The following is a 15,169-nucleotide window of genomic DNA, read 5'->3' on the forward strand; positions in this document are numbered from 1 at the left end:
CTGACTATTGCTATATGTACATGTAGTGAATCTTGCTTCTTTGTGCAATGATAGCATAACAGATTTGTTCAGTGTAGCACTTGGGTGATTGCTCCACAATAACATACATGAAATGACATGCAGTCCTTTGCTTTGCCTTTGAAACAGTATGATTTATATGGCCTGGTAATAGGTGTATTCTCTTTAACGTACTTCCAGAGCCATAGTTTGTCCAAAACATACCAAAGTATAGGGGAAAGGTGCAAAACTAGGAGCAACATACCATATATCAATGCCCACTCCCATTTTTTGCCATGCCCTACGTGCCCCTTAAAGCTGTCTTTCCTTTTAACTTTCAAATGTTGTCAACAATTCAAGGGAATGTTGCACGCCCACCTAATTTGCTGGCCCTCCCCAGCTCTCCAGTGATATCCTCCTTCACTAGCTACTCAATCTTGTCATTGTTTTGCTATGCTGTAGGCAGAGGGAGTTGGTTTAGGAGGGAGCCTTGAGCTCTAAATAGTCAGGGTTGCCATTCCTTATACCCATGCTGGCCCTGAGTGGTGGAGGGCAGCTGGGATTAGCAGAGTGGACCAACCCCAGTCAGGGATGAGAGTGTGCCCCCAGAGTGATGGAGAAGGACCCCTAGGTTTAGGCTCTGTATATGTAGTGGGGTCACCCTCTGGTCTTCCTGCAATTGGCTGATTAGAGTTTACCTTCTGTGTACCCCTGATTGTTTTAGCAGGTCTTTGAATGTAGTGGGATTTCTTCCTGTTCTCGCGTAATTGAGTTGAGCTCCAGATACATTAGGGTCACCTCTTATCAACCTCCTGATTGACTTAGCTGCGCTTAAAATATATTGGGGTCACCTCCTGTTGTCTGAGCAGATGTCTGCATAGATGTTTTGGTAATTCTGACTGTCCATCCACCCTTGACACAGATACCCACCCTTACATTGATCACACAGAAAGGTTTAGCAGATAACGCACAAGCCAAAAACAACTGTGCAATAAAAACACAGAATTCTATCTTGACACTTTAACTTTCTGCTAATCCTTATCACTGGATAGCTGGGTGGAAGAGGGGAGCCCTGTCAAGTATGTAGTACAGGACAACATGAATGCTAATGGAGGCCCTGTCTACCTTATATAAAAATGTAATTGAACTAGAGATTTTTTGTAATAAGTATTTAGAGATTAATAACATTGATGCATTCAAGTACCCTACAAATGCCAATTATTTTGCAGAGATAGAGAATCCACAAACAGAAACCTCAAATAATCCTTAAAGTAAAGTAAATCCATCCCAAGGGGTACCATGGGTGATATCAACATAAAGCACCACCTTGCAGCTCAAGTGTTCATCAAGAGAAAGCTACCATAAGTGTAAAGACAAGAAGGATAAAAGTGTACTGGAAAAATGCATGAAATTATTATTTTAATTAATTTACAACAAATGTAAAGATCAGGTGCATGAACATGGCCCACATGGAAAAAGATCTGCATTGGGCCTACAGGGTCATAAAACATATATGTGCTCCTGTCTCTACAAATGAGTACTTCATTAAAAAATGACTTAATACATAATTTAAAAAATCAGTTAGATGGCCTGTAATTACCTGTATCCAGTACTTAGAGGAACACCAGCCTTTTTCCAGTAAATGTGTGGCTTGGGGTTGCCTCCAATCTGACATTCAAATATAACACGGCCTCCCTCGACCAACTTCTGAACAGTTAGTTTTCGAATGAAGAAGGGCGCCACTCCTTCTCCTGTTTCAGCAGGAGCAGTCACCTCTATCTCCATCTTCTGCTCCTCTGTGTATCTGCAAAAATATGGTCAATAGGTAAGTAACTAAAGCATTTCCTATTCACTGGTCTATCATTGTCTAATATATTATCTTCTGTCTTGGACCCATATAAATGTGCAACTATAAAACAATAATTTGGCTATACTTCATTTTACATATCACCATCAGAATTCTGACTCTAGATAACAGGTGCACTTCGGATTAAAGGGACCCTATTAATAATTTTTACAAGTTAAATGTATTTTTATTTGGCTATGTTTAGTAATTACCTAATTTACATTGCTACGAAAACAATATTTGAAATGACTTTTTTTAGTTAGTTGCCATTTCATATTTTATATAGTGTATTTCATAAACAGGTCTGTAAATTATCCTTTATCTGTATATTAGGCAACATAAACAATGCTATTTAAAGTAAACCTGCAATTACAAAAATATGGTAATTGCAATGCTTCATTCCCTCTGAAAATGCTACTTGCCTGGTTGTTATGCTGACCCAATGAGATTGATTTTCTAAAGGCAAATATACTGTGCACTACAAGTTGCTCTAGATCTGAGCGGAAGCTCTGAAATAAGGGGAAGCTCTACTGATTTCTATCATCCAATCACAGGCAAGCAAAAATTATGTTTTTTTATTTTCCTTGCATGTTCCCCTCAGATCTAGAGCAACTGCACTTGCAGTGCACTTGCAGTGCACAGACTATTTGCCTTCAGTAAATTAACCCCATTGGTTTCACTTTGTAAGTCATGAATCTGAAACAAGTGTGCAGCTCAGGAGGTCAGTAATAGGTCAGAAGTCCTTAACCTAGTACTCTGAGAATAGTTCTACACTAGTTCCAGGTCTATGACTTGAAGTTTTACATCACTAGATCACTTTGGTGGCCATGCAAATAACATTTTTAAAGGGAGGCTCAAACCATCTAATTTTACATATTGGTAAATCAAGCATTAAGATAGAAACACATTAACATGCAACTTAGCAGGATGCAGAATTTGCACATCTAATGAGCCTAAATGTTATCCTCATACACAAAAAAGTTTAAAAAATTCTTAGATGAAACTTTTTGCGTTACAGATGCCTGAAAAAAGGCCTGTTCATGCTATATGGGTATCATTGCCTATATATATGAGGCCTAAACTCAAATATTCAAATTTGAAGTTGACATAGAAAATCAAAAAATATAATTACTGTTTTTCTTCTATCATTTTTTCAGTAACAGTTTCTCTGGCTTCATACTCCTCGGACACTAATATAAAAAGAGAAAAACATATTCAGCCTATTGTAACTACTAATAAATACATTTCCACATTATATCAAATTATTGTGACTTGTGCCCCCATAATTTACACACACTCCTGAACAATGATCATGATGTGCATGAGCTCAGTCCTCGTTTTACTGCAGTTTAATTATAAATACTAGCTGCAATGCACATCAAGTTTCTCTCTGCCAAATAAAAGAACCAAGAGCAGATTTAGCATTGTGTAATATAACATAAAATATAACATTAACATCAGAAATGTACACTACATAGCATACAAGAGACTTAAAGCTGGGTTCCACCCTAAAGTGGAACTTCTGCTCATCGGAACCCTCCCCCCTCCGGTGTCACATATGGCCCCTTTCAGGGGGGAGGGGGGTGCAGATGCCTGTCTAAGACAGGTATTTGCACCCACTTCCGGGCATAGACTCCCACAGGAGTCTATGCCTCTTCCTGTCCCGGTGCGCTGTCTGCTGGGACATACACTGGTCTCAGAGACAGAGCAGACCATTCCTATTGCGCTGCGCGACTCGTGCATGCGCAGTAGGGAACCGGGAAGTGAAGCCGCAACGCTTCACTTCCGTATTCCCTCACCTAGAATGGCGGCGGCAGCAGCCGAGAGCCGAGCGGTCAATCGGCCTCGGCTGCCGACATCGCTGGATCCTGGGACAGGTGAGTGTCCATCTATTAAAAGCCAGTAGCTGCAATATTTGTAGCTGCTGGCTTTTAATATTTTTTTTACAGTGAAATTCCTCTTTAAGTTTTTCTAGAAAATAAAAACATCTTTCAGTGACATGACTTTCAGTTATACTTAAGGCCTTGTTACCTGATTTATTTTACCACATAAACTGTACAGACAGTTGCCAAGATAGTCAATCACTTTTGTCTTTTTATTCACATTCAGAAATAATTTCCTATACCAGCACTGAGGAATGAGAAATAAAACAGCACTGACTGGCATATTCAAGGCTTTGGATATCTTTTTGTATCCTTTCTCCATCTTTGTAAAGTTTAATTACCTTGTTACACAGGTCTTTTGATTGTTCTTTTCTACCTCCTCATGGCTCAGTGTCTAGCCTGCTTAGTGCATCCATGTGAGAGCTAACAAACTCATTGACTATTTATACAAAGACACTAATTATGATTTAAAAAGCCACAAATGTGGGAAATTAACCTTCAATTGCCATTTTAACATGTGTGTGCCACCTTCTGTGTCTGTACCATGGCCAAACATTCCAGGGTATGTCAACATTTTATCAGGGCCATTTATATGTAGGGAATTTTCTAAATGAGGGAACTTCCTTCGTAAACAGTTGTCACCAAAGCAAGTGTCCCCATTAGAAGATTCCCCAATATTCATGTTTGGTAACAGCTCAAAATTTGGGATTTCCTAACTTTTAATCTCTGTGACAATACTCCCATGACAAAGAGAATGAAGGAACCTCCCCAAAAGGGTCACAGACAGCAATGTGCATCTCTAAAGGTCTCTGATGGACAATCTTTAGGATAAACTGCACACTGTAGAAGGCAGCAGGCTCAGGAAAGAGCTGGGATACTCTGCAGATACACAAGCAAAGAAAAGACAGCAGCGCCATTTGAGTGCAGTATGCAAGTATTTTAATGGCAACAAAAGAATATACACACTCACAGTGTAAATATGAGAAGGTCAGCATGGTGGAGACACTGTATGGGGTTCATCCACTCTCAAGGGAGGGCGTGCTGCAGCCTGTGAAGGTGTCATTCTGGTCACAGATGGTCACGGCTGTGATGATGGCTCCCAGCACTTCCTAGTCCATGGGTATATGCAGAGGAGCGCTGCCGACGTCACTTTCTGGTGTAAGGTGGATGTCAGATGGAGCGGGGGTGGTACACGCATTCAGAGCATGCGTGTTCCTTCCTCAGTGTCTCCACCACCCTGACCTTCTCATATTTACACTGTGAGTGTGTATATTCTTTTGTTGCCATTAAAATACTTGCATATTGAACTCAGGTGGCTCTGGTCTCTTTCCTTTGCTTGTGTACCTACCCCTCAACACTCTATCTAAAAAAAAAGGCACTGGCTTTAGACTAGTCAGAATAAATGATGGGTGCTGCAGAACATCACATACCTTAGCTCAACTTCTTTTAGCCTAGCCTCAGCCGTGAATAAGAAAACAAGGATTCAACTATTACTATTTGTTAAAATGGAGGAAGGTGCAAGCTGTACCAGGAATGGCTCATCTTAGGATAAACCATGGTTATCTAGCCTTTTTAAATACTTTTAACCTTAAGGTCTGTTGAGTGGAGCAATCAACAGCTGCCCATAGACACAAGTTTGCCTATATATCTGGACAGAAATGGCTGGATAGGGACAATCTCACTATTAGAGAGACAGAGGAAGAATGCTGCACCCCAATACCCATACACTAAGAGGAGATTTTAGGAAAGCATCTACAATCAGGTGTATTTCCGAGACACAGTCATAAATATCATAGAAAGAAATCAGTATGCAGGCCATATAACTTATGATTGTTTTGATATAATATGAAGTTATTCCAATATATGGTGTGTGCTCTGATTACCTTCAATGGTATTAAGAAGACTTATATTTATGAGCATTCTACCAACCATGACAGGGTGAAACAATTATGGCCTGATCATTTGTTTAAACTTTGCATACATGACTGCTAAACTAGCACCTCAATAACAGGATTAACTATAACTTAAACATAAGATAAACAACACCAAAAAAATACCCAAAAATAGTTATTATATCTACACCCTTTTAAACTGATTTAACTCAATGGAACACAACACCAAATGACAGCCTCTGCTTTGCTATATATATGTAGGCAGCCACACAAGGTCATAAACATGAAAGGCACACCGTGACACACAAACATAGCTTGCTAAATCTTAGGCCGCGTACACACGAGAGGATTGTCTGGCCAATTAAGTTCGTCAGACAATCCGACAGACAGTCCGTCCTACTTTCGAATGAACGGACTTGACCACACACGATGAACAGACAGTCCGCTGAAAGCTTGCGCGATGACGTGTACAGCACGTACGACGGGACTAGAAATACGACGTCCAATACACAGCAATGCAACCTTTCGCCGTGTAAATCCTTTCTGAGCATGCGCCATACTTAGTCCGTCGAACTAGCCTACTCACGAGCGGATTGTTCGCTGAAACCAAGTTTGGACGGACTGTATTACGGAAATTCCGAAAGACTTAGTCCGCCAGACTGTCCTCTGAAAAAGTCCGCTGAAGCCCACACACGAGTGGACTGTCCTCTGAAACGCGTTTCAGCGGACTAAGTTGGACGGACAATCCTCTCGTGTGTACGCGGCCTTACAATACATGCAAGTTTAACTCACTCTATATCGTACACCCAATAAAACTATCACAGTGTATATAAACATAATTTTCTTAAAAACGTCATGATACATGAAAAACATCTATGAAAATTATAAAAATGATCAAATATATTATCACACAACTATGATGACATATAACATAACAACAACCCCTACTTTGCGCTAAAGTTATATATATATATACAGGCATACCCCACTTTTATGTACACAATGGGGTTTATTTACTAATAATATACAAGCAAGGTCCATAAAGACATGGATGTGTGAGTTTGGGGTGGAGGAGCATGACGGGCCTGCACAGAGTCCTGACCCCGACTCGATAGAACACCTTTGGGATGAATTAGAACGAAGACTGCAAGACAGGCCTTCTCATCCACATCAGTTCTGACCTCACAAATGCGCTTCTGGAAGAATGGTCAAACATTTCAATAGGCACGTTCTTAAACATTGTGGACAGCCTTTCCAGAAAAGTTGAAGCTGTTATAGCTGCAAAGGGCGGGCCGACTCAGTATTGAACCCTATGGACTAAGACTGGGATGCCATTAAAGTTTGTGTACATGTAAAGACAGGTGTCCCTATACTTCTGTTAATAGAGAGTATATGTGCTAAAAATTGAATGTGCTAAAAAATAAAAAATATATTATTAAATATTAATGTGTTGGTCCACTGCTACCACTATAAACCCCAAGTGCAGAAATAAAAAAGTAACTAATAGTAGTAAGTTATTAGAAGCGCTCTGTTTAAACTCTAGAATCATACATGCTATATAAGTATAAATATAACAAAAATAACGGTGATTCATATAAATCAATAAACATATATAAACATATTTGTGCTAGACAAATAATATTAAAGTCCTCAAAATACCATTATGTATCAGTGAGTCTAATAATACAACAAACATTGAAAGTTAAAATATAAATAAGGATGTCTTCTTCCACCACACCAATAGTGATTACTTATCTCAATGAAGATAGAACACTCACCAGATAGTATTGCTTGTCATTTTTCCAAACAGCAATATGCGCTTCATACAGGAAGACTCCACACATGAGTCTCATACCACCTTTATTCCACTCCACAACTCCAAATCAGGTGTTATTAGCCAGGGCTCACATGAAAAACTCTTCATATGCAATAAAATGTAGGTAATATCTATATATGACTAGAGTATATCTCACCAAAAAACTTTCTTGTTACAGACACATCTGTAAATTTCACATAGCCTGATCTCCAGTACACAAGATCAACTAGTCATATAAATAGATAATGGGATCTCACCACCGTATTCGGCCACCTGTACCTTGCACCAGTACCATCAAGATTTCTTACTAATTACACCAAGTCACAACCCAACATGTTTCATCATGTCCGACTTTATCTTGATAAAGAGCCTGTTATCTATTTGTATGTAGAGTTGATAAGAGTACTGGAGGTCGAGTTATGTGGAATTTATAGATATGTCTGTGACAAGAACTTTTAGTGAGATATACTCTAGTCAAATAAAGATATTACCTAAGTTATGTGGAGTGATTTTTCTTTTCATGTGATCCTTGGCTAATAACACATCCTTTGCAGTTGTGGAGTGGAATAAAGGTAGCACAAGGTTCATTAAGAAGAGATGTGTGGAGACTTCTTGTATGAAATGCATATTGCTTGTCTGAAAAATGACAAGCAATATTGTCTGGTGAGTGTTCAGCCTTCATTGGGATAAGGAGTCTGCGCAGAGTGATCACTATTGGTGGAAGAAGACATCCTTGTTTATATTTGAACTTTCAATGTTTATTGTATTATTGGAAGATTCTGAGGACTTTATTATTACTTGTCTAGCACAAATATGTTTATTGGTTTATATGAATCACAGTTTTTTTGGATATTTATATTTATACTTATGTAGCATGTATGTTTCTAGGGTTTAAAAACAGCGCTTCTAGTAACTTATTACTATTGGTTTCTTTTTGATTTATGATGATTTTTAGATTTATGAACATTTTCAACAAGATTTTTTAAAGTTCCATATGTGTTCATAAAGATATTAAATATATTATAGGTCCACATCCAATTCAGATTTCTTGTTTACTTTTTTATTGACCACATTTTTATATACATGTTATGTGACTCACTGATATAAACTTTGGCAAAAATGTGATAATCAGGAAGAAATGAATAGTCACACAGCATGATTTAGCACAGTGACCATCTGCCTGCCATATTTAGAGAGAAGTCATAAAATGCAGCTGTTCTTCACATTCAACTGCTTCGTTATTTCAATCACTAACCAAAATAACTCAAACAAGTGGTGTTGGCTTACCTTGAACAAGGAGGTAGCATGAAGTGCTGACTGTGCCTGCCTCGTTGTTAGCTGTGCAAGTAAATCTTCCACTGTCTTCAGCAAATGCTTCACGAATTACAAGTCTTACAATTTCTTGTTCATAGGTAATTTGGAAATCAATTGAATTTTCAATACGGTAATCCTCACGATACCAAACCACAGTTGGAGAAGGGTGACCAGCAATGTGACACTCCAAAGTAACTGACTCGCCTTCAAGGACTGTTACATTTTTTAGTCCCTAATAATAAAAAAACAAGCATCTTAGTATCATTGAATTTATGGCACATGTGACAGGCTACACATGACACCATGCTTGATGATGGCTATTGCATGCTTGCACTAAAATACATTAAGTTAGCATTTAAAAAAGTATTGCTTATATGTTTACTTTGCAGCTCAACATATAGAAGTGTAAAGACATGTATTCCAAATTTGTTCCCACAATCTTTAAAATAGGATTTTAAACATCTGCAATACCTTATTGATAAAATAATTCTCACATAATTTAAAGAATATGAGCTTATTTAAATAGTTACAGCTATTCAAAAGACATAGGTTTAATGCACTTTTAAGGCTACAAAAGGAAGATTTGGACAAATAAAAAATATTGGCATGTATACAAAATGAAATAAAAATTTGCAGGAAAGATATAACAGACCACAGCCATAGATACTGAGTCTTTGTTTTAAAGTTTTTTTTTTATACCCCTTATACATTTTATATATATGTATGTGAATATATTTTAACTATTTACATGTACAATAAATAGACTCTTTGGGATTGATTTACTAAAACCGAAGAGTGCAAAATCTGGTGCAGCTTTGCATAGAAACCAGCCTGCAGTTTTTTTTTTTTTTTTGTCAAAGCTTAATTGAACAAGCTGAAGTTAGAAGCTGATTGGTTGCCATGCACTGCTCCCCAGATCTTGCACTCTCCAGTTTGAGTTAATCAACCCATTTGTGTATACAGAATACACACATAATTATTAAATATAAAAAGTTATTAGCTTTCTCGGCTACTAAAACTAAAAAAGTAATTTGTTATTTTTATTTATAAAAATAACTAAGACAAACTACCCCAATGCAAAGATATTTACACATTTCTGGATTAAGAACAAGATAAACATTGGCTCACTTCCAAATGTTGAGCCTTTAATCCATTAACTATATTACTTACAGAGACTATTGTTGGTGGAGAAACGGGGACTTCAGCTGGCTCTGGCACATGGGCTGCTTCTTCAGCCTGAAACATATGGAAGAGTGTGAGCTTTTCTATAGGCAAGGAGTCTAAAAATAAGCATCATACGAGAACGGGTGTATAGTATTACTCCTGCATATGGTCATGTTAGAAGCATATTAAAGTACTAATAATACACCCACATGTAGAGAGCAGAAAGTAATAAAAAGAAAGGGTTGATGAGAAGCTAGTAGATGCCTAGTTTGTTATAGCTTGTTTTTATGAGAAGAATCAAAGAAGATGAACAAGAGTCTCTTGATAACCAACCTCATACTGGTACTGAAATCTTTCGTCACGTGAATAACCACTTGTAATGGTCAAACCTATATCTCTTTTCTGTGTAACATCGAATCGGGTTTTGTAAGCATCTGCTGGTTCTGCCAAAGGATAGGGTTGAGAGACAATTTTTTCTGGTGTTGCTCGTGCTTCAGCCGGTTTTAAGTGCGGAGCCTCCACATGTTTGGTAATCTTTTGTGAAGCTGCTGTTGAAGTGAATTCTTTTTCCAGGGTGGCAGCAGCATATCCTGCAATTGATACCTAGCCCAGCCAGAAGAAAATGTATTATCATCATTTGATCACGAAGCTGCATATTTTAAAGATGCCCTCTGTTTTTACTATATATTTTTTTCTTCGTGCTGTGCCTACATTTTGGAGGAATGCCATTATCCAGGAATGTAAAGTTTCTTTGATTTAAAGGTTCCCTTTTGTATTTAAGAATTGTTAGATATTCTTCTCTTTGCTATGCATATCTCTCAAGCCCCAAGGCTGTCTTTTTTTATACAACAAATATATGCCCTATAAAAGTCTGAAACATGTATATAGTACTGCAATACATTTTTCTAGTATGGTTTTATTAGGTAGACTTGAGGGACTTTAAAGTGAATGCAATGAATTGTTTCAATTTTTGACTATAGGCTTAAAGCCTATGTATAGTCAACAGTTTTTTTTTTTTTTTTTTAAATTGTTGATGGAGTACAGAAGAGTTAAACCTCTGTCAGTTTATGTTTTGCTATCTCTGTCCCATCAGTGATTTCCTATCACTTCCTGTACTGAAGATGCAACAGGAAGTGAGAGAAAAATCTCTAAAAAGTGAGAGAAATCCCCCTCTTAGACAGTTGTCACTGTTTTTATTTCTTATCACTTTCTCTTCCTATGACAATAGTCATTAGAACAAAAAGAGAATGTGACTAAACCCATTGGGGACCCATACAGTAGAAAACACCTGACATAGGTTTCATAGTTTCATAGTTAGTAAGGTTGAATAAAGACACTAGTCCATTCAGTTCAACCTGCGTGAGTGTCTACCCTTATCCCTGTACATTGCACACTCACATTGGTCCCTACCCTCAAGGAGCCAACAATCCAAGTTCCTCATTCATATACTAGGGCCAATTTTGAACAGAAGCCAATTAGCCTACCTGCATGTCTTTGGAGTGTGGGAGGAAACTGGAGTACCCGGAGGAAACCCACACAGGCACAGGGAGAACATGCAAACTCTAGGCAGGTAGTGTCATGGTTAAGATTCGAACCAGCGACCCTTTTTACTGCTAGGTGAGAGTGCTAACCACTACACCACTGTGCCGCCATGCACAGTGCTAATGCTTCCCTACGCTATCTACAAAACCCACAAAAAACAGTTTTGGCTATACATATACTTTTATTATGGGTCCTTAATTTGAAACAATTACACTTCAAACGTAACTCTAGGGGTACAGCACCTCATCCAGCCTGTACATTTTGTGATAGCATGGTATGTTATTCATGTTTATCGAGCACAAAGGCTCTCTATAAACAATAATAGCAATCATTTCCATCACAAAATGAAAAGGCTGTCAAGGTACTGCACCCCAAAAAATCTACCGTATGTTTCTTAATATGATTTAGGGAAAAGTATTGCAATATTTTTATTTTTGTTTAGCTTTGTAACCGTGATCCCTTTGCACTGCATTATTAAATAATCTATGCATAGCAAAACTGACCATCAAAGTTTAAAAGAAAGCCTTATGACTTTTGAAATCCTCTGCATCAATATTTTCAAAATGTCCTTTACAGTTTGCCAGAAAAAAAAGAAACTACAGAGCATCTTTAAAACCAACAAAGATGAAAAAAGCTGAAGATTGCCTGCTGCACACAGAAAAGACTGGACAGGCACAGACACCGAAAACAAATGAGCCAAAGACACAAAGCGCGGGGTTGTTATCTGCAGAAGATGTGGTAAAATGTTTGAAAGTTTCTGTTTATGCATTAACTACCACAGTGAAAGTATTTCAAATAAAAGTTATGTTAATGAATCACTTTTTTTAGTAAGCAGCAAAACAACTGCAAGTGTTAAAAAAAAAAAAAATTATATATTATTAAAGTATATTTAAAAAAAGGGATGTTTTAATTACTTTATATTTTTTGTGGTGCATATCAGACTAAATATTACAAATATCCATTTGTTAACATGAAAATGGTAAGAATAAATTTACACTTATGGCTTTTAGTCAATTCTACTAAAATCAATCAACTGTCTTAACGTTTGTAAGAAATTCCAGAGCAGATGATCACAAAGACTCCTTTTTTTATAATTTTATGGCAATTAGCATCTGTGGCTCACAAAGGATGATTTTTCCACAACATATTCATAAACTGCCAGTGTTGTATAGAAGAATTGGATGGTTTTACCAGCAAGATCAAGCAGCCCAGTTCAGTTTAGAGTTGTTCACTTTTATTGGACTGACTTAAAAAGACTTAAAAAGCTTTTCGATGTGTTTCTGAGGCCAGACTGCATATATGAACTGGTGAGTTCCAGTGGCCAGCTTTAATGCCTTAAAAAAAATATTGATAACCAATACAGGCCTTGGAACAGCTCAGTTGCGTTCGGAAAATAGCTGACCTATGAAAAATTTCGGACCAGCAGCCACACAGTTTTTTCCCTTTCTCTTGAAGGGAAAACCTCTTTAAACCCACCTAGGTTTGCTTACTGTTTAGGTACTCTTAAATTGAATTTAGTACATATTGGATTTGACTCAGATTTTTAACATTACATATATATTAAATGGATATTTGTAATTAGGTGATAAAAGTTTAGTGAAGCCACAAAACCACCAATTTAGTCAATGTAGTATTGGCAGTTGTGGTAATAAATGCCTTGCCTGACACAGGCTATTCAGCTCTTACCTCATGTGTTTGCTCAGCTTTAGGGACTGTGACTTTAGTGACGGTAAAATGAGGAATAGGTGTATGTGATATAGTTTGTTCCACTTGGACAACTGGTACAGTTGGCGGTGCAGGAATTCTTTTAATCTATGTTAATCAATAAAGTTTTATTGACTTTGAAATCATATACAGTATAAAAAAGTAATCAAATCATAATGGACATGTTTAGAGCCTAACCTGTGGTACAGGTGTTGGAACATGTTCAACAGGGACAACTTTTGGTACTGTTGGGACGTGAACTTCTGGAGCTTTTATGGGTTTAGTGACAACTTGACGCTCTTGTGAGAATTCAACTGTTTTCCTAGCAGAAACATGCTCTTTGTATTCATACTGCAGAGCTGTTTCTTCAGCATAGCCTTCTTCTGTGTATCCAGGGTGCCTGACACGAGCCTGGTCAACTGCAGCAACAACTGTAGCCACAGCTCCTGCTTTTTTGCCAGTTCCAATCTAAGGATAACATTAACAAGATTTATACATACCTCCAAACTGAAAGGGCAGAAAAAAAAGACAAAATCCACAAACATAGTAAGAATCAACAGTATAAATTCTGCTGGCCTATGGATGGTGGTCATTTAGCTCATTATAGCTGCATACAGTAGTAAACTGATTATACACTTCTGCTGTGTCCTTCATCTTAAATAGGTAATTTGATAATGAATATATAGTAACCAATACAAGGCTGCCATGTTGTGGGCTGAATGAAAGACCTCTAAGCCCTTGTACACACGGTCACAAATTTCCACAGATTTTTTCAGACGGATTTTGTCCGAAACTGGTGTTGCATACACATGGTCGGACAAAGTTGTCGGAAAATCCGATCGTTCATAATGGGATGATGTTTGTTCGATACGACGGGACTACGTTCAGGCTAGTAGCCAATAGCTTTGGTCTCGTAATTTGATCTGAGCATGCGTGGCACTTTGTCCGATCGGAATTCTCTACAAACGATCAGACAAAGTCCGATCGGATTTTGTTGTCGGAAAATTTTAGATCCAGCTCTCAAACTTTGTTGGTCAGACATTCCAACGTAAAAAGTCAGATGGAGCCCACACATGGTCGGATTATCCGACAATGCGGTCCAATTGGACATTTTCCGGCGCAATGTCCGACCATGTGTACAGGGGCTTACAGGGTATTACAATTAGCTAGACTAAGGTTAGATTGAGTTGGCCATCCTAGGAACAAGAAATATTATAAAACTATTATAGATAGATATTTTTGAGGCATGACCTTTCTTCATGATGTCCTGATCCTGGTCCTTGTGAATTAATATACATGACCATCTTTATTTGTTACATATACAAAATGGTCTCTGTTGCATACAAACAACAGCTGAATCTTAATGCACAAAGCTTACAATGACCTATGTTTCCTTCATCAAAATGTTTTAATTATTCCATCTTCTATATCAGGGGTCTCCAAACTATGTCCACACCTGGCCCACTACAAGATTTTACCTGCCCTGTCTTTGCAACGTGTTCTGTATTTATGTCATTCATTTTGCCTGCCCTGTATTTGCAACGTGTATCGTATTTGTGTCATTCATTTCCATAGAGCACTATTGCAACCAATGGCACGCAACATCATTCGTGTTATTGGACTGGTAACTGGCCAAACCATATTATAAAACTGAATGATGCTGATCTAGAGTGGCAGCATCCAATGTATTCAGAAGAGGTTCTGCTTTGCCTCCTGCTGTCCATCAAGAACTGCTCTGCCTCCCATCCTATGGCATGCCGCCACTGTGGTAAAGATTGTAAGATAGAGAGGAGGACAGAGGGCTCTGATGTGGAGAGAGGAATCTGATGTTAAAAGGGGGTCCTGATGTGAAGGGAACTCTGATGTGCAAAGAGATGCACTGATATGAATGGGGGATTCCCGTATGAAGGGGGCTCTGTTGTGAGGGGGGGCTCTGATTTGACAGGTTGACTCTGATGTGCAAGGGGGGTTCTAATGTGAAGGGGGAGCTTAAATGTGAAAAGGGGGTTCT

The 15,169-nt window shown here is 38.1% G+C and overlaps 1 protein-coding gene across 1 annotated transcript in view; it reads right to left on the bottom strand.

Moving 5' to 3' along the window:
• The window catches only part of TTN (titin), a 337,354-nt gene that overhangs the window by 280,047 nt on the left and 42,138 nt on the right, over positions 1-15,169 (bottom strand). The window contains exons 10-16 of the mRNA XM_077448105.1: positions 13,357-13,626; positions 13,141-13,266; positions 10,246-10,515; positions 9,919-9,984; positions 8,722-8,980; positions 2,976-3,033; positions 1,598-1,801 (exon numbers count right to left, since the gene is read on the bottom strand). Of these exons, the coding sequence (XP_077304231.1) occupies positions 1,598-1,801; positions 2,976-3,033; positions 8,722-8,980; positions 9,919-9,984; positions 10,246-10,515; positions 13,141-13,266; positions 13,357-13,626 (1,253 nt within the window). The remainder of the gene's footprint in view (positions 1-1,597; positions 1,802-2,975; positions 3,034-8,721; positions 8,981-9,918; positions 9,985-10,245; positions 10,516-13,140; positions 13,267-13,356; positions 13,627-15,169) is intronic.

This window comes from Lithobates pipiens, unplaced genomic scaffold, assembly GCF_037356315.1.
Source record: "Lithobates pipiens isolate NorthernLeopardFrog02 unplaced genomic scaffold, aLitPip1_a1.2 Scaffold_22, whole genome shotgun sequence".
Taxonomy (NCBI): Eukaryota; Metazoa; Chordata; class Amphibia; order Anura; family Ranidae; genus Lithobates; species Lithobates pipiens.